At 38.3% G+C, this 27,213-nt stretch overlaps 1 protein-coding gene across 1 annotated transcript in view; it reads left to right on the top strand.

Annotated features, from left to right (window-relative positions):
• Positions 1-26,947, top strand: part of LOC124782657 (cilia- and flagella-associated protein 20) — a 69,512-nt gene extending 42,565 nt beyond the window's left edge. Inside the window, exon 2 of the mRNA XM_047253958.1 lies at positions 25,789-26,947. Coding sequence (XP_047109914.1) covers positions 25,789-26,094 — 306 coding nt within the window. The 3' untranslated portion in view covers positions 26,095-26,947. The remainder of the gene's footprint in view (positions 1-25,788) is intronic.
• Positions 26,948-27,213: the final 266 nt, after the last annotated feature.

Genomic DNA, 27,213 nt, shown 5'->3' with positions numbered 1-27,213 from the left:
CTACTACCTGTGTAGCCGCCTCCTGCGTATAGTGGATACCAGACCTATTCAGCGGAACCCGAAACCCAACCACCCTTTGGCACAAGTCGAGGAATCTGCAGCCTACATGGTTGCAGAACCGTCTGAGCCTCTGATTCAGACCCTCCACTCGGCTCTGTGCCAGAGGTCCGCAATCGGTCCTGTCGACTAAACTACAAATGGTCAGCTCTGCTATCATCTTGCAAGCATGACTGGCAGCCTTTACCACTTCTGTTAGCCGCTCGAATCCAGAGAGAATCTTTTCTGATCCAAAGTGACATACATCATTGGTACCGACGTGAGCAACCATCTGGCTGCATCCTGTGCTCTTCATGGCATCTGGGAGGACCCTTTCCACACCTGGAATGACTCCACCCGGTACACATACGGAGTGCACATTGGTTTTCTTACCCTTCTTGTCAGCCAAGTCCCTAAGGGGCCCCATAATGCACCTAACGTTGGAGCTTCCAACTACCAATAATCCCATCCTCTGCAATTGCCCGGATCTTGCAGGCTGAGTGGTTTCCTCTGAAACAGGACAGGCGACAGCATCTGGCTCAGTGACAGTGTCAACCACAGACAGCACCTAGAACCTGTGTGTCAGACAAACCGGGGAGGCTTTATGTGCGGCCGCCTGGGAAGTCTTTCGCCGCCTGCTTCGCCCCGGGGTGACCTCCCACTCGACCACAGGTGAAGGGTCAGCCTCAGTGTGAGGAGTAACTGGGTTGACCACCGGTGAGGACCGATTGGAGGACTCTGACATGCTGGACGTCCATTGGATCCCCACGGTCGGCCCACAACAGTGGTGCCCATCCTCTGCAACCTCAAACTGTGTAACTGAAGCCATCACAGCCTGAAGCTGAGAGCGAAGTGTCACCAACTCGGCTCACATCCACACAGAACAATCGCAGTCCCTGTCCATACTAAAGACCATGGAAAACTAAACTTTGAGATAAATGGACTATCGGCATGTGCTGCGCAACTCTTTTCTAGACCCTGACGGAAACACATGAAATGTGTCTAGTAGCACTCAGGTGAAACTAAATAATTTTGCCCCTGATTAGGAACTTGTAATATCTCACAAAATTGGTTTACTTTCCGAAGCAAATGAAAATGCGACAACTGTGGCTAATAGATATTAAATTTACACACAGAAACTCAAGAAACTAAACTATTAAAGCACACAGGTGAGACAATAAAATTCGCTCCTGGTTAGGAACTTGTAAATGACACAAAAGCGGTTACTTCCCTGTTGCTGCGTCTGTCACGGTCGGCTACTGCTGCCTGACTGACTGACTCTTAATTCCCATCATGCATCCATAATTATGTCAGAAACCTTTTTACGTATATCACCTGAGAACAGGTGACAGCTCCACTGATGCACTGTGTACGTGATACTAGCAACATCTGCAAGTGTGCATATCGCACACAATTCCATGACTTCTGTCGCCTCAGTGTATATCATTAAAATCCTCCTCAGTCTGTGCTTTCCTCTTTGATCCATATCCTGCATACTTGTCATTTGTACTGTATAATATGATTCTTACAAATTGCAGATCGTATTATGGTTATAAAATATATATAAGACTGAATGCAGTGCTGTAAAAACTGCATCAATCAAAAAATTATATAAAACTGGCTTTTTCCACTTTCAATATAGTTACCATTAATAGATACACACTAGTCCTATCTTTTCACTCAGTTCAAAACCCACATTTAAGACCTCCACTGTACTACATCAGTAGTCATATTATCATGCTTTGAGTTCATTTTTGACATCTGGAAAATCAGAGAGAGAAGAATAAAATAAATGTGACATCACCAGGGCTTATTGTAGGAAGGGGCTATAACAATGTACTTGTTTACCTAAAAGCTCATGACACTTGTCACCTTTTGAGGCCATAGATTGTAATGGAAGAGATTCTGCTTGCTGCCAAGAGCTTTCATTTTTTGGGAGTAATTTTTCATTAATTGCTGAATGATAAGTTTTGTACCAAACTGCATGCTTTTTCTGACCTGCAAATTTGTGAATGCTCTTGTTTTTGGGTGGGATTGTCCACCTTCCCAGTCCTGGGTCATAATAGCCAATGTATGACATGGCCAAAGTGCTACTGGTTTTCAACTGATCACCTTGTTTCTTAATGTACTGTTTCCAGAAGTTGAAAACATCAGTGCAGCTATGTTTTTGCTAGAGGACTCAGCAGTCTGGGAATCAAGGACCACACTGTTCTAATTACCATTTTGAATAACGTGAGAACTTCTCATTGATGCATACAACAGTTTTTATTAGGCTTCCCTCATTACTTCTTGTGATTCTCTCATCTTGTTTTTGATATGCAGCATGAGACATGAACCGAAGTTTTGTGAAGATTTTTGACTGTTTATTAGTTGTGGTCTCGTTCAGTGATCTGCAACATGATCTTAGAACATTGATCTTGCATTTCTGTACACCACAGACTTTAACATTCCTCAAACTACAGCCATCTTTAAGACATTACTGATAATACTGATAACTTCAACAAATAATGTCTGTTTTAACTAAACAGTCTTCACAGTTACATTTAATTTTCATCATGCAGTTTTTTGTCTTTCCTGATACAGGGTTTAGGGTGTCTTTTCCTTATTTGTACAGTCGTTTATATTTTCTCATTTATATTGTCTTGCTTCCTGTGTGTGCTATTTTCCCCAAACAAATGCACTGCACACAATCCACACTTCATTGCATACTCTACAAGATGCTCTACAGTTTATTGCTATGTATATTAACTGCTCGCTGTTCTATTGCATTTATAAAAGTGGTAGAAGAAGAGGACCCGGTAGATAGACTCTGAACTTGATATAAACTTTCTGACAGAGTCAAAGGTTTCGTCTCTCTTAGTGTGTTTCTGAGTCTGTTAACTCTGCTACTTTTATTTTCCCTGACTTTTATAGCAATTGGTTTGTATTCAGTCCCACACAATGTGTATTTGCATATTAATCTTCTATGTTAGCATGACCCCATCAGTTAAAGTTATACCTGTTTAACAAATTTTTATATTATTATAGGTCTTAGACGACAGAAATATTCGCCGACAATTTTGTGCAAGCAACTCTCGTTCTGGTACTTCAGTAAGACCGCATACTTGCAGTGTTCCATTGTTACTGGAGGATGGCTGGAATATAATACAAATAAATCTAGCTGAATTCACACAAAAAGCATTTGGAACAAGCTATAAGGAAACTGTAAGGATTCAGATACATTCAAATTGCCGATTAAGACGAATATATTTCTGTGATAGAATATATTCTGATGAAGAGCTAAAAAGGCATAATTGGAGTTACTAATGAGAAGTACGGAAATAAAAAATGGTGCTTCTGTGAAAACTCTACTGTAAATTTCAATGAATTATTTGAAACAGAATTATTTTGGATTTCAATGTGTGAAAAAGTGTAACCATATCAGTTGCCTTGAGGGTGTAGCTTGTAGTACCTAAAATTGGTTTTCTGAAATTTTTTATGAAGACAATGAAAAATACAACAAATAAACTGCTTTTATAAATGAACTGCTTAAGTATTTCTTGTGTATCTGTAGTATTGTCAAATTATGTCTTTCTTAATGAGAAAATAAATATTGCATCTCTCGCAGTATATAACTGTCAAAGCACTAACAGTATGTAATTTGCTGTCAACTGTTTGAGGATGTGTTGTGCCATAGAGCAGTGGGCCCAAATTGAGTATTTATGCGGCCCTCAGTCATGTTTTATAAAAATATACATCAAGCAGCTAACAGCCAAATCCAAAAACATCAAGTAAAAGATCATCTTAAAATTATAGTTTTCCTGTTCAGTAACAAATGAAAATACTAACAGAGACAGTAATGTCTAGATATGCGTAATTTTAATTGATGTTGGTGAAATTGGAAGTGAACTAAGTGAAGTTGGCATCTTGCCTCAGGAGTAGAGGGGATAGTGGCACTGCCACTGCCGGCTTAGAGGACCTGTAAGAGGGAATGCTTTCTCGTTTATTGCAAGTTCTGACAAATCAGATGTGATGGTATAAATTTTGACACTGAAGTAGCAGGGACTCAAGAATGCTTATTATGATCATCTTTGTTTGTAGCATCATCATCATCATCATCATCATCATTTAAGACTGATTATGCCTTTCAGCGTTCAGTCTGGAGCATAGCCCCCCTTATAAAATTTCTCCATGATCCCCTATTCAGTGCTAACATTGGTGCCTCTTCTGATGTTAAACCTATTACTTCAAAATCATTCTTAACCGAATCCAGGTACCTTCTCCTTGGTCTGCCCCGACTCCTCCTACCCTCTACTGCTGAACCCATGAGTCTCTTGGGTAACCTTGCTTCTCCCATGCATGTAACATGACCCCACCATCTAAGCCTGTTCCCCCTGACTGCTACATCTATAGAGTTCATTCCCAGTTTTTCTTTGATTTCCTCATTGTGGACACCCTCCTGCCATTGTTCCCATCTACTAGTACCTGCAATCATCCTAGCTACTTTCATATCCGTAACCTCAACCTTATTGATAAGGTAACCTGAATCCACCCAGCTTTCGCTCCCATACAACAAAGTTGGTCGAAAGATTGAACGGTGCACAGATAACTTAGTCTTGGTACTGACTTCCTTCTTGCAGAAGAGAGTAGATCGTAGCTGAGCGCTCACTGCATTAGCCTTGCTACACCTCGCTTCCAGTTCTTTCACTATGTTGCCATCCTGTGAGAATATGCATCCTAAGTACTTGAAACCGTCCACCTGTTCTAACTTCGTTCCTCCTATTTGGCACTCAATCCGTTTATATTTCTTTCCCACTGACATTACTTTCGTTTTGGAGATGCTAATCTTCATACCATAGTCCTTACATTTCTGATCTAGCTCTGAAATATTACTCTGCAAACTTTCAATCGAATCTGCCATCACAACTAAGTCATCCGCATATGCAAGACTGCTTATTTTGTGTTCACATATCTTAATCTCACCCAGCCAGTCTATTGTTTTCAACATATGATCCATAAATAATACGAACAACAGTGGAGACAGGTTGCAGCCTTGTCTTACCCCTGAAACTACTCTGAACCATGAACTCAGTTTACCGTCAACTCTAACTGCTGCCTGACTATCCATGTAAAGACCTTTAATTGCTTGCAAAAGTTTGCCTCCTATTCCATAATCTCGTAGAACAGACAATAACTTCCTCCTAGGAACCTGGTCATATGCCTTTTCTAGATCTATAAAGCCTAGATACAATTCCCTGTTCCACTCATAACACTTCTCCATTATTTGTCGTAAGCTAAAGATCTGGTCCTGACAACCTCTAAGAGGCCTAAACCCACACTGATTTTCATCAAATTGCTCCTCAACTAATACTCACACTTTCCTTTCAACAATACCTGAGAAGATTTTATCCACAACGCTGATTAAAGAGATACCTCTGTAGTTGTTACAATCTTTTCTGTTTCCATGTTTAAAGATTGGTGTGATTACTGCTTTTGTCCAGTCTGATGGAACCTGTCCCGATTCCCAGGTCATTTCAATTATCCTGTGTAGCCATTTAAGACCTGACATTCCACTGTACTTGATGAGTTCCGACTTAATTTCATCCACCCCAGCTGCTTTATTGCACTGCAATCTATTGACCATTTTCTCCACTTCCTCAAACGTGATCCTATTTCCATCATCATTCCTATCCCATTTTACCTCGAAATCTGAAACATTACTGATCGTATTTTCACCTACATTGAGCAACTCTTCAAAATATTCCCTCCATCTGCCCAAGGCATCCACAGGATTCACCAGCAGTTTTCCTGACCTGTCCAAAATACTTGTCATTTCCTTCTTACCTCCCTTTCGAAGACTGCTAATTACACTCCAGAATGGTTTTCCAGCAGCTTGACCCAATGTCTCCAACCTGTTTCCAAAGTCTTCCCAAGATTTCTTCTTGGATGCTGCAATTATCTGTTTGGCTTTGTTTCTTTCTTCAACATAACTTTCTCTGTCTACCTGAGTTCTAGTGTGTAGCCATTTTTTATATGCCTTCTTTTTCCTTTTACAGGCTGTAGCAGTGAATGTGAAATTAAATAGAGGCTGTTGTAATACAGTGCATAGAGAAGCAGAAAAGTGATATTCAAAACATTTAGCAAACATTTTTAATCATGTATCATATTAAGGAAAAATATTAGAGATTAACATACTGATGATGTCAGGGTCATTAGAGACCGAGGGTAAGCTCAAATTAAGGAAGGATGGGGAAGGATATTGGCCATGCCATTTCACAGGAACCAACTGGCATTTGCCACAAGCAGTTTAGAGAAGTCTTGGGAAAACTTCATGTGAAGGCCAGACAGGGGTTTGAACGGTGATCCTTCCGAGTGCGAGTCCAATCCGCTAACCACTAGTGTTTCATATTGCATAATGCATTTAAGTATAAGTACAGTTACTGTTATTAACCAGTTAATAATCCACTCACAAAGAGAATAAAACAGTACTGCATCAGTCAATTACAGTGTCACAAATCTGGGATCATGGAGGGTGGCTGCAATCTTAAACAGAAGAGTCAACAGAAAGTGTACTGAATGGCGCCGACTTTTACTGGTCAGTACTTAAGCGGCCAGCGGCCATCTTATCACACCATTACTATAGCTGGTCTGTTGCGGACTCATAACATACCAATTTACAGAAGTTATCAATTAATTATAAGATCTGTACATATGTCCAAGGATTGCCTTAAAATGTCAGGTTTGGCCCTTGAGCAAAAAAGCTTGACAACCACTGCTATAAAGTGCATCTGAAGAAAGTTAATGTTAAATGAAAACTGTCTAATGGCTTTGTTTGTACTGGATGAGTAAGACTTGGTGAATCAAGGTGCTCCTTGTGGCTGGGTTAAAACCAAGTGAGACAAAAAATGTGGTCTTTCAGGGTGCAGTGTTGAATCTCATTGTAACACAATGTACTTCAGAGACTCATTCTTTACACTCTTTTTAGACTTATTAGGTACTTGTTTGTATAGCTTATTAGCTTTGTGATGTATATATTAGCTGTTACCCAGGGCTGTGCTTGCATATCAGTAGTGTTATTATGATGAGTGATGGCGAGTAAGCAAGCTAGTGATTTGGAAAATGTCTGTTCGTATAGTGTTGTAGCGATGTGTGTGTGTATGTATAAAAAGTATGCAGTGCAGCTATGTAAGTAGATAATGAATGTGTTTCTATTACTTCGTCATATCTCAAATATGAAAGCATGCATTATATTTTCTAACTACATTTAAAAAATGCCTCGGTTCATTACATTTGTACAGAAATACAGTTTTCGGAGGTTTTACTGGCTCACAGACTACTGAAAGTGAGATTGCCACCAGAGCAACATATACCAACAGTTTCTTCTTTCCATTTCAATGCATTACATTGCCTATATTTTTGATCTGTTCCCTTAAGATGACTGTTGCCTATATTTTTGATCTGTTCCCTTAAGATGACTGTTCAGTGATTGGCATAGTCACTTAATGGATCATAATCAAATGCAACCTTACTAAAAACTTCCCATGCTCTACATGTAAAAGTACAATGTCTCTCTGTTTGTCATACATCCCTTTCTGTAGCCATTTTTTCCTCCATGAGGAGGGTGTCAGCTACGTATTGTTAATAATTCTAGCTTGGAGTTAGTAGTTTTATTCTTCTTTGGTTCTCAGAGACATTTCTTCCTGCTTTTTTGTAGAATGGTATCACCTCCACTGTCTTCCAAGATTCAAGTGCCACCCTCATCTCTCAGCATTCATTCAAGAGCCTCATTCATAATATGAATTCTCTGTATTTAAGGAGTTCTAAGTTGATTCCATCATATCCTGCAGCTTTTCTGTTTTCCAACTGTCTAAGGACCTCCTGTGTCACATCTAGTATGATGTCATCCCCCTGGTTCCATCTGTCCTTTGAAGCTGTTATATCTTCAACTTTGTCATCTTTTCGAGTCCATAGTTCTTCGTAGTATTGTATCCAAGTCCCTTTATCTTTGACACTTATTCTTGTAGCATCCCTTTCTTGCTTGTTAAGTCATTTGATGAGTTTATAGGGCATCTCTTGTCTGCCATGTACATAATTTTCTGTTATTGAATTAAATTGGTCTTATTATTCTTGATGAGCTTTCCTCATTCCTATTTTTGGTGAAGTTGCATTTTTCTGCATGTATTAGTTGTGTCTCATCATGTAGATTCATTAGGTAAGCTTTTAGTTTTTCTTTAATTGTATTCTCTATTTCATCATTCCGTATTCTGAAACATTTCTTTTTTTGTGGATTTGTTCTTTTCCTGTATACCTTCCATTGCTGTTCTGTTAATGCATGACTTGATATTTCCCATTCTGTGTTTACATAATTTTGTGTAATTTTGTTATGTAGATATTGTGCAATTTATTGTTGGTACTTACATTTTATACTGTTATCTTATAACAGATACTCCTCCTTTGATGTTGTGTAATTTACATACTTGTTTCTTCTGTCTGGTTGACAGGTTTGTTTTTGCTATAACAAAATAGTGGTCTGAATTAATATTGTGTGCTCTTTGGTGGACTCTTACATCTTGGACAAGTGATCTAAGTTTTCAGTTTAATATACAATTATCAATAAAAGACTCATGACCTCTTGCACTCCTTTTATATTTATAAATGTCTTTTTTCCTAAAGAATGTGTTGGTAATTTTCATATTGTTGAATGAAAGTTGCAAAATGTTTTAGTTCTTGTCCATCATCATTATTTATTGTATGTGCTCTCTGTATGTTCCTCCAATTCCAAGTCTTGGTGTCTCCCCCATACTTCCATTCAAGTCTCCTCTTATTAGCAAGTGGTCAGATTTACTTTCGTCTATCTACTTTTGTAAATTATATTTAAAAACAAAGATGATGTGACTTACCATACGAAAGCGCTGGCAGGTCGATAGAAACACAAACAGACACATACATGCACACAAAATTCAAGCTTTCGCAACAAACTGTTGCCTCATCAGGAAAGAGGGAAGGAGAGGGAAAGACGAAAGGAAGTGGGTTTTAAGGGAGAGGGTAAGGAGTCATTCCAATCCCGGGAGTGGAAAGACTTACCTTAGGGGGAAAAAAGGACGGGTATACACTCGCGCACACACACACATATCCATCCACACATATACAGACACAAGCTTGTGTATGTGTCTGTTTGTGTTTCTATCGACCTGCCAGCGCTTTCGTATGGTAAGTTACATCATCTTTGTTTTTAAATATATTTTTCCCGCGTGGAATGTTTCCCTCTATTATACTTTTGTAAATTCATTGATGTAGGAAAAGACAGATTGCTACTTACCATAAACAAGACACATCAAGTTGCAGACAGGCACAATTAAAAAACTCTTACATAAAGCTTTCAGCCACAGCCTTCATTAGTAAAAGAGAGATACACACATCATTTACACACACACACAAGCAAGCACACCTAACGCACAGACGACCGCCAACTCCAGCATCTTGGGCCGGAATGCCATGCAGTTAGAAATTGCAAATTGAAGAGACATTTCTCAAGGTTATAATAGACTTATCCTCCAGCAGGAGCCAGATACCTCAAGACCATACCAGCCTTGGCCCCCCCCTCCCCCTTTATCTAGATATAAACAGATTTATTTTCAGTTCCAATCATAAACTTTTATTGCTGTAGTCAGTTTTAACTAATTGATCACATAGCAACTCATATTGTGACTCTTCATTGATCTGGGAATGTAGTCATCGCTAATCTTCTACAGCTGCTGGTCAGTTGTGAGAAGTTTAATATTATTAGCTCTGCCTGTTGCATCCATGATAAAAAATAGGTCACTGAGAAATGGCTGCTACTAAAATTGCAATTAATGAGGAACCGAAAATAGGAAAGAAGCATGGCCGTACAGAAAATTGGAAAGAAGCATGGCCATATTAGTTTTTGAAGTCAAAAGTTCCTCATTTAGAAGCTATGAGCATTCTGCATTGTAATATTGTATAGCTTGAAGGCAAATTATCTAACAACTCACATAATCTGAGTATTACTTTGTGACCATGAATAATCCCAGTCGTTCAGATGAAAAGTAAGATTTGAATTACATATTTTTGTCTGTCTCTGCTACCTCTCTTGTTGCCCCTTTCTGGTCTTCTATTCCTCACAAGTGGACCATTTAATTTTTGTCTCCTACAGCACACCTTAGGCTTGCTTATACAATTAGCATGTTATTCTACTTTATCTTTTCCTATTCCCACATTCCCCCCCTTCCCTGAAACTGGTGGTGGTGTTCTTAAGTGCCTACCTATTTTACCTTCCTCCTTATTTTACTTTCTACATTAATCAGCGTTTGTTCATTCATCGCAGAAACTTCTCATGCATTTCATTTTTACTTCTCAAATTTTGCTGTATTCTGTATGCCAAGTTCTTAGTGTTGATAGCTATAATCTTTGCTCTGCCACCTTAAACACAGTTTAATCTCTTGTTAACATCTGAATAACTGATAATCTTTAATTGTCAGTTTCCTGTAATACATTTTCTTTTGCTTTTACTTTACGATAAGAGGTTGATTTAGGAAAACCAAGCTTTTGCTTTGTTCCATCTGTTTTCTTTATCCTGCTTGCTGATTTGGAAACAATATTTTAGAATAGCTGAGTGTTAAAGTTGATCCTCTTCATGTTTTAAAATTATGTTTCTAGTTGTTATTTTCTTTGTTTGAACCTGCATTGTTTCCATATATATACCATGTTGGTCCAATGTCTCCATAGCAGGAAATGGTACTGATAAGTTGATCTCCACTCATGATTTAATGAATGTGACAGCTCCAGTTGCAGTTGAGGTTATTGTCAATCATTCAGATATGTATACAAAAGGAGCTTACCAATTTTCAGAGTGGTTACCATCAAAAGGCTGGTCAATGAATACAGGAGCTATTACACCCTCTGTAGTGCCACACATACTTTATTACATGGAAAATAAGGACACATTGTAATCACTTGATAGTTCTGAGTACGTCATTGCTGTATTAGCTCGCTAATATCAACATATCACTAGTTATTAAAAATTATATTTGTTGATGCTTTTAGAAACATTCACATTGAAGTTTATGTATCATTTACATGCCTTAATACATAGTTGTCATATAATTACATTCTCAACATCACTGCTCAACTGATGGCGGACTGCCATTTCAAAAACTAACTACCAAAGCCTGTCACCAGATGGCATATTTGTATGGTTGGTTGTGTTAAAAAGTGCACATTAAAAATGAATGGACAAATTAATAACAAAAATAATATTAGAAAAAATGTAAGGATAATAGGAGCAAGTGCGTATAAAGATAAAACAATAACCAGAAGTGTATAAATAGAGTACATCAATAAATCACGTAATTTACATGAGGGCTGATGGAAAGGTGATGAAGGGAGGACAGGAAGGAGAATACTGGGAAAGTCACAAAGCAAATGTAATTCAGACAGGTTAGAGCCAATAACATAGAGCATTCTTGATTCTTTGTAGAAGAAATCAACTTAAATTGGAGTGGGAAGAGGGAGGAGGAGAGGCATCAGGTATGGGGAGAAGTATCTTCATTGAATCAGAATGCTTCTGCACTAACAAAATTTACAAAACAATATAATCTAAAATAGTTATGTAGTACATGATTTGTAAATATCATTAAAAATGCTGACATTATTAAGCGTTTTTATTGATTTAATTGCCATCTCACCAACAATGTTAATACACAGGATGGATATAATTAAACTTTCGCTACTTGAGCCAGTGTAGATGGAAAACTATGTACTGTATGGGTACCCATATATAATAGGAATATGTTCAGATGGTGTGCTGCATGTACTACAGGATATGCATTGTTAGTAATGTGTGTCCTGACGTACAGTTAGTTGTTGGTATTGCTACGGTGATGTAGGGTTGAGACACAAGCAAGCATCATTGTGCATTACAGTTACAGACAGTTAACATGGTTCTAGACAAGGTGGAGAGGGCTTTACTTGTAAAGCTGTTTTTTTAAAAAAAACAATGGCAGTGATGCTGCTGCTCTTTGTGAGTTATTGATTAATTAAGCAGAGGTCCTCTTTCCACAGTGAGACTGAAGAACATGGGAGTCCGAATTAACTGGCGATTTAATAATTGCTCCTGGGAGAGGCCAACAGCCAATTGCACCACAAATTGTTGAAGAAGACAAATTCATTATAGGCAGCAGATCTTTGAGATTATAAGTCCCGTATTATCTGGGTGTGTCATCTTCTTGGTTTTAGATATTTGCCTTGAAGTGACTGTTCTTCAGCATCCAAAATACCTTGGGATCACAATAAATAGGACACTGTCTTTGAAGAAGCACTTGACACAAACTTCTGCTGAGCTCAAAAGCCAAAACAACTTTCACCATAAGCTCTGCAGCACTCGTTAGGTATCGTCAGCAGCAGAGTATTGTGCACTTGTCCGCCACAGTAGTCCACACGTAAAAAAGATAGACATACACTTTAATGAGACTATACATATTGTTAGTAGGTCAATACAATTGACTCCCACATACCGGTTAGCTGTCTTGAGCCACATTCTACCACCTGATATCAGGCGGAAGAGTGCTCAACTGCAGTGAATACCAGAAGATTGCTGAAAACAGTGACCTCCCAATATTGAACAGTGTATTATGTGCAGAACAAGAAAGACTGAGACAAAGCCCAAGACATCCACTCTCGTAACAGCCAGGACTCTCATGGAAACTGAATTCAATACCATTGATGAACAGAAGTACTGCTGGAAACAGAACGGTCCTCCACAATGCCTGAAATTGCCTTGCATCCAAAGAAACCCCCTGGATTCAATAAGGCTCGGACAGTTTGAACTACCCCGAACTACGTCCGAATGGACCATGGCAGATGCGCAGACGCACTCTATGGCTGGGGCAAATCATCATCATTGTGTGACTGTAGTGGGGAATGATAATTGCTCATGTCGTATTGATGTGTCACATAGGTGCCTGTAAAGGTCATTTCACAGATTTGCTGATAGCAACGAATGATGTGATAAAATACATAAAAGATCTTGATATCTGTATATAGCTGTTGTCATTTGCGTTATTTTATGCGAGAGAGCAGTGTTTAAATGTTGACATGTAGTAGTTTTGTATATGTATTGCCATACGATAAATAAATGATGTTGAAGAAGTTACTGTGGCTTAAAATGCTGGATCAATGTGGTATCTTCAAGCAGTGTATGAGCTGTGTCATGACAGCTGAACATTCCATGGTCCATCATCGTTTTGGGCAGCAGTAGAGCAATCTCTAGTGCAGTGTGGATGCAGATGGTCATCACATAGAGCAACATTGTAACCTGTAATGTAAACATGGTATACCATTAACAAATGTTACCCTCTTATATGAAAATGTGATTCTTTCAATGGTTTATTCATTATTTCTCTTCTGCATGTCCTTACAAATGTTTCCACAAAGTTTTATTGTTCTACAACCATGTTTTTCAAGTGGTGAAAGTTTAATTAAAACCTCCCTGTACAATACATAAATTTAGAAATATTTCTAAAAATGTTTACAATAAAGCAGTAATGAAAAATACTTAATGTTGAACAAGTCCTGTACTATAGAACAGATATGTACAAGAAATTATATGTATTTATGAAATCTTGAAAAGTTTTGGCAACATTAAAAGCATTGCTAGATTTGTTTGAGTCCACAAAGGCACATCATATTTCATCAGTAATCCAAGAGGCTAAAAGTCTGAGGGGTGTGCTAAATGTGGGCCTAGCTGAAAGCTGTGATATATCAGCATGGTGCCATGAGCTGTAAATGTTTGTCATCGCCGGGCAGTTCTGGTGACGTCTGGTATCCATCTTGGGACTCTTCTAAGGGTATGAGCCCAAACCTCTGTACACAGCAAGCAACGGCATTGATGAGCAGACTGGCAAGGGCATATTGTGTAGGCCTCAGAGGGTCCAGTGTCAGCGCTGCTTTAATTCTGCCGAAGTGCATCCCAGTATCGATGTGGTCCCGTAGGAGCCCAGGTTATGGATTATAATCTTAAGTCTTGAGTGCAACTGGCAGCATCCTCTGCATCTGTATCCTAAAGGTGTGGACAAATTACTTGGTTTCACTGCTGGAGACTGGGTAGTATAGTGTTGTTATCAGGAACGTTACAAGGCAGAACATGTTGTGCGAAAATTGAGGGCCATTGTCCGAAATGATTGTTTTTGGACTCCTTTTAGTGGCAAATATTTTCTGTAAGCCACATATTGTCTCTCTTGCTATGATATTTGACATTTGAACTACTTAAAGGCTCTTGGAAGAGTCCATGACAGTGGGTCACATCTGTTTAAGGAAGGAGCTGGCAAAAGTTCACTTGGATGCGTTTCAGCTGCACTGTGGCATTGGCCAGGCACAGAACCATTGAGGGGGTGCTTATAGGGATAAAACACAGCACACACATCTTGCTGCAGGAGCAGGCTGTCTTCTTGATATCCTGCATAATGATGGGCCAGTAGGTGTGCTGCCTTGTAAGCATCTTCAAGAGTGTTATCCCCTAGTGGTGGGCATGCAGGAACTTTACGACACACTGATGCAGTGGTGGCTGGATGACCATCTGGCAGCCATTGTCGCCTTATACCAGTTTTTTTTTTTTTTTTTTTTTTTTGGGGAAAAATATGTGTTGAGTTCTGGAAGGGAGCGGGGTGAGGGGTGCTCTGAACCTTGGCAAATGTATTTCACAGGTTGTTTGAGTCTATGGTCCTCAGCTGTATCCTTTGTGATTATGGATGCATGGCAGGAAACTCTCACAGGCAGTTTTGTAAGACATCATCTATTTGAAAGCACACCATTTTCTGAAGATCAAATGAGGAATCTAGTCCCATAGGTAGTTTAAACTGGGCATCAGCATTAGCCTGTTGTGCAGTCCACCGATAGAAAAATTAAATAATTGTAATTTCTGAGGAAGAGGAACCCGAAATTTTAAACGTTTTGCCATTTTTCAGGAAGGTGGTTGTTAGGACTGAACAAGGAAATTAATGGCTTGTGATCTGTTATGAGGTGAAATTTTGTGTCATAAAGAAACATATGGAATTTTTGTATGCGAAATATGATACCCAGTGCTCCTTTTCAATTTCTAACTGATTTTGGCTGAAGTTAGCATTTTAGACATCTTCTATTAGTGCTGTTCATGCCCATCATCACCTTTGTGAGAAAGAACGGCCTCAGTGCTATGTTAAAACATGTTGGCCAGGATAAGGAATTCTGCTGGGTCATAGGTCACTAGATAAGGACTGTAGATAATGTTTTAACTTGGAAAAGGCTCTTGATGCTGCTGTGTGACCATTCATATTTTGCACCTTTCTTGCATGGATTATTTATGGGTCTGGATATATTTGTGGGATTTGGTATAAATTTTGCATATTAATTTATTTTTCTGAGAAATAACTGAAGCTCTTTGAGTTTGTAGGCACTTGGTTTTTTTTCCAGGGATTCCACATGTTGCTGAGAGAGTTAAAGTCCTTTATGACATGCACTTTTGTCTGTTTTGTTGTAGTTTCTGAAACAGTGGGCCTAAGCTCTCCAGATGTCAATCTCTTGTAGCACCACTTACTAATACATCATACACATAAAATTGTGCTTGGAATATTTGAATTAGCGGCTCCAAAAAAATTTAGAAAATTGCTAGTGCACTGGCAATTCCAAGAGACAATATGGGGTATCTGTACAGTCCAAATGGAATGTTGATGATCGTGAATTGGGGACCTGTTTGTCTAGCAATGATAGTAAATAAGCTTCAGATAGATCAGTTTTAGAGAATTACTCTCCATCTCATAATATTGACGTATGAGCTCTTATGGCCTTGGAATGGGATCAATGCCAAAATGTGACTGCTTTTATAGTTGATTTAAAATCAGCACAAACACAAGGGAGTCATTTGATTTTCATAACAGTACCAGTGGTCTTGCCTATTGAGTAGATGTGATGGGTGTGAGGCAGTCTTTATGTACTAGCTGATCTAATTCTGACTTGAGGTCATCTTGCAATTCTTCTGCCACTCTAAAGAAGACTTGAGCTGAATGTGAGTCACATAATATTTGCACACCCTAAGCCTGGTGAAAATAGGTCTGAAAATTTGGTGCATAGTGAGTCAAGCTCATTGATGGAACAGTTTCTGTGGAAACGTTGCTGTCATCTACTGTTTTAAAACCTAAAGACGAAAAAGCGTCCATGTCTTGTGCATGATGGGAAAGTACGCAGATGGCTGAATTTTATTTTGTACAATGCTGTAAATGTGCATTTACCACATATGTGCAGTGTGGTGCTTGCTGTAGGATTATAACATTAATAATGTCGGCAGAAGAGGCATGGAGAATCAATCTGAGCATAGAAGTTGGTGTACTCGTGTCAACAAGAAATTTTATTATATGGGCGTTGATTGTTAGTGGGAGAGGAAACTTTTGCGGTTGCTTTGTAAAATGCTTCAGCTGTGGCTGCATATGTTTATGCTGCTGTGGGATTTTTTGTTATGACATAATTCCACTTTTGTGAACTTCCACCGCATTGTCTTTGTTTACAGCACTGTACACAGCCCATTTCTCTATATGGGCACTAAGTGCACATGTGTTTAGCAAAATAGTCTGGACTCTCTGGATACCACTTCCCACTATTGTTATAGCGAGATTGGTTGGTAGAGGGACTATGTGAAGACTCTTGAGTTAAATATGTGCCTCTGCTGATTTTTTGTAAGTGCTTTCTCCCTAAATGGACGTTGTGGTTTGCATCCCAATTTGGATAATGAAGATAAACTTGATGAGTTCTTATCACTCTTACTTTGGCGTGAATGGGAATGCTGTTTTATGGGTTCTGTTTCATTTTCATCAAAATTCTATCATGCTGCTGCACTAGATATTTTAAATGGTTTTATAGAAGGTACAAAAATAGTGCTTTGCTATATCTGACATTTCAAAAGTCTTCACTGTTGTTAACACTCCTTTGAGAGTAGGATTTGAAATTTCAGTGCCTAGGCGTCAACTTCCGTATTGAGTGCATATGTAATTTTTACACGTCACATACTAGCGATTTAGCATAGTATTGTTTACAGTTTTGATTTTCACAAAAAAACTCACACTTACAGGTCAACCCCTTGAGATCAGCTTCCTGTGCAGCATATGACTGATACAACTTCTTGTGACAACTAAAAAATCTGTGCCTAGCTTCTATAACATGTGTTTACTGATTTATACTTAGAGAGAAAACTATGGATTCCAGACAAATCTTAACAATCATGTTTATTGTGAGAGTGTAATTTTTGTAGAAGACACAGTATTATGGGTGTTAGCAGATAGCAGAAAAGCACTCTGTTTAACAACATTGGTTATGCTAATTGTGTGGAAGTGAGCTGCAGACGTCTGTAGCATCAGTCGCAGTCCACTTTCTGTATGAAGAGGAGTGCTGTGTTGGTTTTACGAGCTGCTATAATATAAGATGCTATCATTCTATAATTTGCACCTGCTGCCTTTGTTGTAGTGGTTGCTCCAGCATTTGCTTTTGTAGTTGCTCTTGTTGTGCCTGTGTTGCATTTGAAGTTGCAATCACACTTTCATAAATTCTGGTCACATGATCACTGAACTTAATCCATTATCCTCTCTCTCTCTCTCTCTCTCTGTCTCTCCCCCTCCCCCCCCTCTCTCTCTCTTTAATATTGAATTCTTGACACCGGTATTACATCCGCTATTGTACAATGCACTCCTTATGACACAGAAAATAATATCACACTGTAATCACTTGGAAGTTCACAATTCCAGTCCATACAATCATAAATTGTAGAACACACCAAGAGAATAATCCAGATAGTGTAGGGTCAACCAAATCAGTCAGTAATTTGTAGAGCAGCAGTTCAGAAGGTCATCCAGTTGAAATGCAGTAAATAGCTATGTTTTCAAAAGAGCCATTGCAGAGTATCAACCAACCTGTCAGATGACTGAAATATAGCAGATTTGATGCTTTTTTACACTTCCCATGGCTTCCTTGGTTTTCTTGACTTATGTTTCAAAATGGGTTAAATCTTCTTATCTGGAGAGGTAATCTTTCTTCACTCATTCTTCTGAGATGCTTGTTCCAATTACTTGTATTTTATTCAGAATATTAAATATATCCAGTTCTTCCCTAATTTTTGAGGTTTGCAATCTCTTGTGCATTTCTTTACTGCTCTTAGAAATGTCATCTCTGTTGCTCATAATTTCAACATTGTTTCTTTCCTCATTTTATTTTTTAGACATCTTTTAATCGTTCCACACGTATTCCTAAACTTTACTTGTTCTTTATCAGTATCTGCATCATATTTTTATGTGATGCCTCAATTTAAATACCTAAAACGTTTTACCTGCTATGTTATTTAGTAACAGTTTTTGTCCATACAGTTTGTTTTCCTGTAGAAACCATTGATTTTGTCTTCTTTTCCGAAATTGTCATATGGTACTCTTCACAAATCTTACCTAATAAATGTATTCCCCTTTGTACGTCATTATCTTTCTCCGCCTGCATTGTATTATCGTCTGCATGTAAAATGCATTTCAAATTGGAATTTCTGTTAATCTTAATCCCACTGTAAAAACTCTTTCCATTTCTGAACTGCATAAATTATTAGTAATATAAAACTATTTTAAAAATTAATTTTTGTAAATAAGCTGTCTTGAAAAGTCAACCAAAACAATTGTTTTCTAGTTTTCTGCTTCTGAAAGTAATATTATTTGCAGTTGCACAATTCTTGTTTTGAACCAATGATATTGTTATCTTCTTTCCCCAATGAGAATCTCATAGTAATTCATACACTTTTCGCTGGTTGATTATGAGCATATCTCGTAACTGGAAATCTATTTTTCTATTGCTACAAATGTTCTGTCTTACTATGAGCAATTACAGATGTGTTTAATGTTTTGGTTAAGTTCATATGTTTGTAGTTAATTGTTTTTTAGCAGAACAAACTTTGATATGATGATTAAACAACCCATTGTCAGTTTACCACCAATAGCAGTATTGACTGTGATCACAGGAACAATCATGACAGAAGGCACTGGCACAGTAATCAGTAGCACCATTGCTGCATTGGAAAGAGAACAGTACTGTTGTTATAGCAAGTTCACTACTTTACCATGTATGGCTCAGATGTCATCAGACCTTGTACTTGCAATCAGCATGATAGAGAACGGCAAAATGGCCAGCATGATAACGAACTGCAAAATGGCCAGACTGTGGGAGCACAACTTGTGGGATACTCCATATTTGAGGTTGTAAGGGTATTGTGATTTTTGTATGCCAATGGGATTCACCTCTAATTTGGGGAATACTGCTGTCACAGTGAGCATAAAATTCGTGAAGACTGTGGTTGCTATCAGCTTACCAAATGTCTCAAGCTGATTAAATGCTACTCAGGGATACTGAGTTGCAGATAGGCATAACAGAAAGACTGTCACGAATAACATTTGGCCTTTAAGGCGTTCGTCAAAAATAGACCCCCCCCCCCCCCACACACACACACACACAACTGTAGTCTCAGGCATCTGTAGCCATACTGTTATATTCCATCCTGGATTTTCCATTGTTTGTTTGATTAAATGCTGTGCAACAACAATCACCCGTTAGCAATCATTCCATGCCAAGCTACTACCTTGCTACTGGTTACAAAAGTGACAACCTTATAAGTGTACTTCTGCTCACTACACATTACATGTCTCAGAGACTGGTATGTGTGTTGGGAAATCCCAGTTGGATACTTGAAGCATTGAAGGAGGTTGCCTGGGCTGATTGTATACATTGCTAAATGTATTAGAGTAAAATGTAATGATTACCACAATGATTTCTATGTCCTAATGAGCTCTAGGCAAGTACATTTTGGAAGTATTTTTTGTGTGGTAGTGTTTATGTTGTATGAATTTGGGCCCTAGTACGTCTGCCACTGTCTGTCCTTTGTGAACATCTACAACCAATCTCTGTGAATTATGGATGATGATTGACTGGTCTATCATCTAGATGGCCCCTAAAATACTTTTGATGTCTCATGAAGTGGCACAAAGCGTCACCACCTCCATTAGGGTAAAATTGGTTGTTATACCCTGCTAGGTAGGCATCTGAATCAATTGATAATAGTCGATATAATTGATAATCATGTGAACTGAATAGGTGATCTTCAAAAGCCCTCATCCCGATTACAAGTGGGTCTCTCTCATTCATTTCTGAGTGACTTGGCCTTCCTTTTTAACTGTAAGTACTAGCCAGCAATTCTGTCTCATAATTTAGTAGTGTTCTCAATTGAATTATCATTTTGATACAGTTTAATAGAATATTTTACAGAAATAAAAAAAAATGCAGAAACATGAAGCCATAAAATTTTGTTAAAAATAAACCAAGAGACAAAAGCCTATCATATGAGCGGAGGACATAAAAGATTGGAAAGAAAACAACTCAGAAGAAGAAAGTTTTAAAACACCTGTACTACAGAAGCTAAGAGAAATGAGTACCAGGAAAATGAAAGTAAATAAATACGTATTTTTTGAGAATTACAATACAATTTGAAATACTGCTGGGGAAAAGTGCGATGAAGTCTTGCACAAAATAATTTATGTTGTAAAATACTTTACAGAAGCATTAAAGAATGAAAATCAGAAAACTGACTACTGGATTGAGGAATGAGGCTGTGAAAACAGAGTAATGCATTGTTAGGAAAAGGGAAGTTTATTAGTTCAATGTGACTGTTATGAAGGAAGCAACACTTGGCCTCTTCCAGTGTTTGTGATTCATTTACACACAGTGCTTCCTAGATAACATCATAAAGGAGAATTATCAGGGATTTGGAATGAGTCTGAAAATTCACAACCATGAAGATGCAGACATGCTTATATAATGAGTAGTTGATGAGATATGGCATGAGCTCTGAGATGTGCACCAGCAGAAGATGACAGCAGTGCATGGGGAGGATGGGTGCAAGTCCACGTTTCTCTCACTTTTACAAATATGTCAAATGACATTTACTGTTACAGTACATGCTGTATTATATCTTGGTTATCACTGTTGTTATGGTCATTACCATCAGTAATATTGCATTGCAATATGACAAATTAGATAATGGAAACAGGTATGGCACTCCTTCATGGTCACCTATTTAGAGGCAAGGTCAAAGCAGTGAGCCAATGTCTACATACCAAATCATGGCAAGACATCAGTTTCATATTTTGTATATTGTATCTAATTCTGGTTTGGCTTGCATGCGCACTGTGCGCTCACACACACACACACACACACACACACACACACACACACACACACACACACACACACGTGATTTTTGGGGCCTTTGGCACATTTTCAGATGCAGCGATAAGAGGATTCTGATGAATAAGACAATCCATAAGTAAAACCAGTGTTGTTAGTGACAACAGGCACCTGTCTGGACCATGGCAAGTCCTTGATTCTTTTGCATTCCACTTCATAGCAGTGGAATCCTGCTCTCTGTATGCCTCCTTCATCCTCTGGTTAAAATCTCAGGCATGCTCACCTTTTGTGCTGCCTTGGAAGAATCCAACTTGCATTTCATTTTGCATAATAACTTTCTAAAAGTTATAAACAGTGAATCCAGTCACAAAATATGCACAACTAGGAAAAATGCTATGTCATATATTAGCAAAGGCATTAACTCGCTAGAATCGAAAGACAGTCTTAATATAACAAAAGTCTTTAGTTCAGTATGCTTTACATTTCCCATCAAGATGCTTGTACCTTTCATTTCTTGGCAGTGATGAGATATGGGAGAACTTAGAACACTCTAGTTATTCTTTTGTTGTGGCTTGCTACAACAGTAGCTGCTTTGTTACCTTCTGTCTCTTGTTACCATTTGTCTCCCAAACACATAGATATGTAGGATGGAAAAAGTTACTTAGCTTACAAACGAAATCCTCAGAGCACTCTCTCTCTCTCTCTCTCTCTCTCTCTCTCTCTCTCTCTCTCTCTCTCCCTCTCCCTCTCCCTCTCTCTCTCTCCCCCCCCCCCCCCCCTCCCTCTCTCTCACCCCCCCCCTCCTCTCCATCCCAATGCACACCTTCTGAGCAGGCACAAAGAAGTGGACCTTCCTTGCTCAGTAATTCTGACAACTGGAGCAATCAAATGACAAATGAGCTATCCTGTCACAAGACACCTACAAAAATTAAATTCTACCAGAACCTTATCTCCTGTTTCACAAAATCTAGTGCAGCTCAGCTGCATACCTTGTTGGGTTACAACTACTGAGAGAAATGATATATTGGAGTAACAGCTTAACATAAGACTAGGGCTTGTTTCCAGAACAAATTCTTCACTGTAAAGCAGAGTGTACACTGTTTTGAAGCTTCCTAGCAGATTAAAACTGATTGTCTGACCAAGTCTCCAACTGAAAACCTTACGTCATCTGTCTGATTGTAAAAGCAGTGCTCCTACAAGACAAGGTTCTGGGCTCAAGTTCCAGTTCAGGACACAGTTTTAATCTGGTTTCACAGCTGGTCACATTTCACATCATACTGAACAACTAAATCATGTTTCCACTAGCACTTCAAATGCCAGTGTCACTCTCACCCTCTCAAACATTGGTCCATGGTTCACATCCTTGTGAAAGATCTACATGCATGAACTGTAGCATACATTAGCCCACCAACATCTATTCCTGCCCATTTGTTATCCACCAAAGGCACGATCACTTAAGCTGCATAAGAATTATGTATCATTTATGGTTGTGAATAATAATTACATGTTGTTAATGATTGTTCAAAGCAGAGATCAGGCAAAAACATACGTAAAGACTTATTATAGGTTAAGTGAACATTTTAGAGACTTTGACACGTTAAACCACAATGTTCTGAAGTGGCAGCTGTCTAACAAGAAAGCTGATGACCAGCGAATTTTGCGCAGCAGCGGTCAGCATTTCAACAGATCAAATACCAAACAGATGGGCAATGCTTCCAAGGAGAATAACGACCATCGCTTTTTGCACATCAATGGTCAGTGCTCCAGGAACTGTCAGCATACTGAATTCATGTGCATGACGTAGCTGGCAACGTGGAGGGGAGGAGGACAGTGCAGTGCCCAACCACATCAGTATAGAAGTAAAAAAGGAAAGCCAGAACAAGTGCTGACATTGTTCAAGTTTCTGCCCAATATGAGAAGCATAAATCAATGTCCGAAGAGTCAGTTGCCACCCTAGAAACTTCTTGACATTGGCTAAAACACTGAATAAATACCTCCAACAAACAGGCATGGCGGGTCCTTTGAGGGGAGAAAGAAGAAGCACCACCTTGATGGATGGACTGATGGTTAGTCAGCGTACATCATACTTCACTGCAACGACTTAGCTGGCTACACTGCTCGACAGAGGTAGATGTTGGTGCAGTGCCACTAGATCAGTGCAGAAGATGCCACCCAAGATGCTGTCAGAAAAAAGTTCACATGGTACTTACCCAGATGGCTGGTGAGGACAAAGGGATTGTGGCCACACCAAATGGGTGACCTGTGAATCTATAGGCTGAGGAAAGAATCTAGAGGCTGATGAAGGTGCCGAACCTGAGGGTCACTGTTTTGATTCTGGGCTGGAGCACTCCGTGCCAAACTGTAGCTGCTTTTTAATAACGCAGCAAGCGAATTGACAAGGAAAAGACCGTGCTGCTGCCACAGATGGTCATGGGCACATTACTGAGGGAAGAATAGGCTCCCTGGTGCTCCGCTGCAACACAAGCTGTCACCATATCAGTGATCATTGAAATCTGCACGCTACAACCCCATGCCGCTCTGCAGTCACAAGGAATTGAGCGAGTTAAAACACATTGTATTACTCTGTCTGTTTAAAGTGTCTTACGTCTCAATAAATGGCTGATAGTGGAACCACCAATGTTTCGCTTACATCTCACCCACCAAGCCAAGGAAAGAGCCGCCCACTCCACCACCCACAAAGTGTCGCTTTCCCTCCTGCCACCCCTGACAAAATAATGACCTTTGCTCCCCTTTGTCACTGATGCTCTATCTCTAGTGTCACAAAACCTCGACTACACCACATAACAAAACACCAATTTCATTCAAACCACTAAAGCACATTCTACATGGGCTTGACCACAAAAAAACTATCCATTCAGATGAATTTCTGCTATCAAACTGGCAAAATGTCAACTGAAGCCTTAATTTCTGCACATGTTACCTAACACACTGTGACTTCAATGGCTACTCCACAACCTATACCATTTTGATTAGTCTCCCAATACTATCTTTTCTTAATTCTGCAGCTAGTAAGTGACACTGCACCGGAGTATATTCTCTGTTCCTGCAACTCTGTGGGCCTTATCCTCTGTCTGCCTCTCTTCTTGTTTCTACCCAGTTCATGTCTGCTGCCCCCACACAGCAGCCTCTTAACTCACCCTCTTTTTACTTAAAATGTCGCTCTACTCCACCCACCATTGTAATCTCTTTCACTCTTTCTTCTTCTCTGGAAAGTTAATTTTATTATTGTTTAATTAAACAGTGCTTTAGCCAATATAATTTAAGTTTATTTTATCATTGTTGAATTAAACTAAGATTAAACAGTGATTATGATTATACATGTTTACCTTGGTAACATGAAGATGGCTATTCCCTGCATGTGCACAAAGTGCACTGCGAGCCTGCCCACGTTATGAAAATCAGCACTCCTACTCGAGGATTAAATACATGAATTTATGCTTTCCAAATTATAACAAGATTTTCCACATATGGGCAAACATAATATGGAAATAACTAAAACTAAACTTTCTCAAAAATTGCTTCTCTCATCATTTCAAATGATTATATTTGCTAGTGCTTGGTACTGTTTCTTGTTTTTCTTTTCCTTTCGTGATAATGTACTTCTTATTACCTTTCTGACACTTTATTGGCTCTGTGTTATATTCCATTCAGAGCAACAAGCCACTCATTATCTCCTGCTGATTGCGAACTGAGACTTTCCATTACATAGTGGTGGGTGTGTCAGTTGCAACTGACAACATCCCTAGAGTAGGAGAAAGAAATTGGTCGAATGCATTCTATATGGTCGAATGCATTCTATATATGAGAAAACATTTTTTCCTTTGTCCAGGCACCAGTAGGAAGCACTAACCAAATATTTTAGTAACCTCCACAAGTATTCAAAATGTTAATATGGGCAAACAAATCCAGTACAAATTATCTGCGCCTCAAGTCTCTGCAATTGTCCCCCGGAGCAGCAGGAACTACTATTACAAACGGCAATTACAAAAAAATGTTAATCACTTGAAGAATAGCTTTCAGTGCTCAAAATACACCATGAATTTAAATATGACCCAACACTTGAAAGCATAAGGCAGCTGAAGAAGAATAATTTAAATAATAATACTAAGAAAAACATGATTTCTGATGTTTTTTCTTCCACATATTGTGTTTAAGGATAAGGCGACTGCTCACCAATCATTCGGCGTTTTTTCCTGTATATGTGTTTCCTTCAATACACAGAAAATCCCCACTTTATTATTCTTAGCATAATAATAAAATAAACTACTACTTCTCCTGTGGCTATGTTACCAAATGTTTCTCATGAACAGGGGCATATAAAATATCAAATTTTCAATTGTGGGCTTAAGGATTATGAAGACAAGGAAATAGCCTCATTCTTTTAAACATCTTAGAATTTCTAAGTTAGAATTTCTAAGTTACGTATCACATAATGTCAGATATCTTTAAAAATGTTTCTGTCTTTGAATGAAAAATGTATTAACGAAGAATAATTTTTTCTTACAGATTCTGGATGACAAAAATGTTCGCAGACGATTTCGTGCAAGTAACTACCAATCCACTACTCGTGTTAAGCCTTTTATTTGCACAATGCCAATGCGGCTGGACGATGGATGGAACCAAATACAGTTTAACTTGGCAGATTTTACTCGCAGAGCTTATGGGACAAATTATATTGAAACTTTGCGAGTACAGATTCATGCAAATTGTAGAATAAGGAGAGTTTATTTCTCAGACAGATTATATTCTGAGGATGAACTGCCAGCAGAATTCAAATTATTTCTCCCAATACAAAATAAAGCAAAGGCATAGTGTTGCAACAACATGGGTTGGCAGAAATGGATAAATGGTTTTGTAGACATGTGTCATTGATACACAGATGTTCTTAATGGATCCTCAGATAATCATTCTTATTCAAGATCATAATTCATCATTACATAAGTGACGTATGTCATTCTCACAGTATTTCTCTGTTACGTGTACTGTATAACAGTAACAACTCTCACAAACACTTGCCGAAAAGTAACAGTTATGAAGAAATAAACAAATGTATGCTTGTTAATTATGAAGTCTTAGTTGGTGCACAGACACATACAAAAGATGTTCTTTAGTTTCTGAATTTATTTTCGTCAGGACAAGTTGTGTTATTGGATCAGAGAGTGATCTTGAATGTGTGTGTTTTAGCACTTGACACTAATCCCTTCCTTTTGGTGAAAACATCAATAAGCGTACAAACCAAAGAACATTGATGTTATTTAATATCAGCGGCTTTTCGCAAATAAGTTTAATACTGTTCTCAACATTTCATATTTGGATATTATCTACCTCATTTATACATATAGCAGCACAAACTGTATAATTGATCCAGTTTCCATTACATTTAATTTTTGAGAATTTTAGTAACATAGAGGCAATTTATCACACCAAAACAAAAGATTAATAATGTAAGTAATAAAAATGTAAAGAAAGGACATTAAATGATAAAGTAGGCAATAAGAAATTCCCTGCTAAGATTGACACATGTTGAATGTAGATAGTAGACCCACTTGACAATTTATTGACTAGATTTTATTATAATTATTTGCATTTAGCATTATTTCCTTTTGTTGTGCACAGCTGTTCTCTTGATATGTGTAAATAAATTGGGTTTTTCATTTTTTATTTATTTACTTTTTTCCTTGTAAAACGTGAATAAAAATTACTTAATTTTTCTCTTAAATTATATCTTTTTGTAAAAAAAAGAAAAAGAAAGATTACTTATTACAGCAATTAATACGAACCATAAGCATTGACATAAAAGCACACTGGATCTTTTATCTTGGTTGGGAAGATTTGAACTACACACAGTTCACACTTTTAGATCTTTGTTTATTTTGTCTCAATAGAAACCACAGCTGTAAATCTTTTAGACAAAAACTACTACTACTACTG

The sequence above is a fragment of the Schistocerca piceifrons genome, chromosome 1 (genome assembly GCF_021461385.2).
Source record: "Schistocerca piceifrons isolate TAMUIC-IGC-003096 chromosome 1, iqSchPice1.1, whole genome shotgun sequence".
NCBI lineage: Eukaryota > Metazoa > Arthropoda > Insecta > Orthoptera > Acrididae > Schistocerca > Schistocerca piceifrons.
This window is presented reverse-complemented; position numbering and strand designations above follow the sequence as displayed.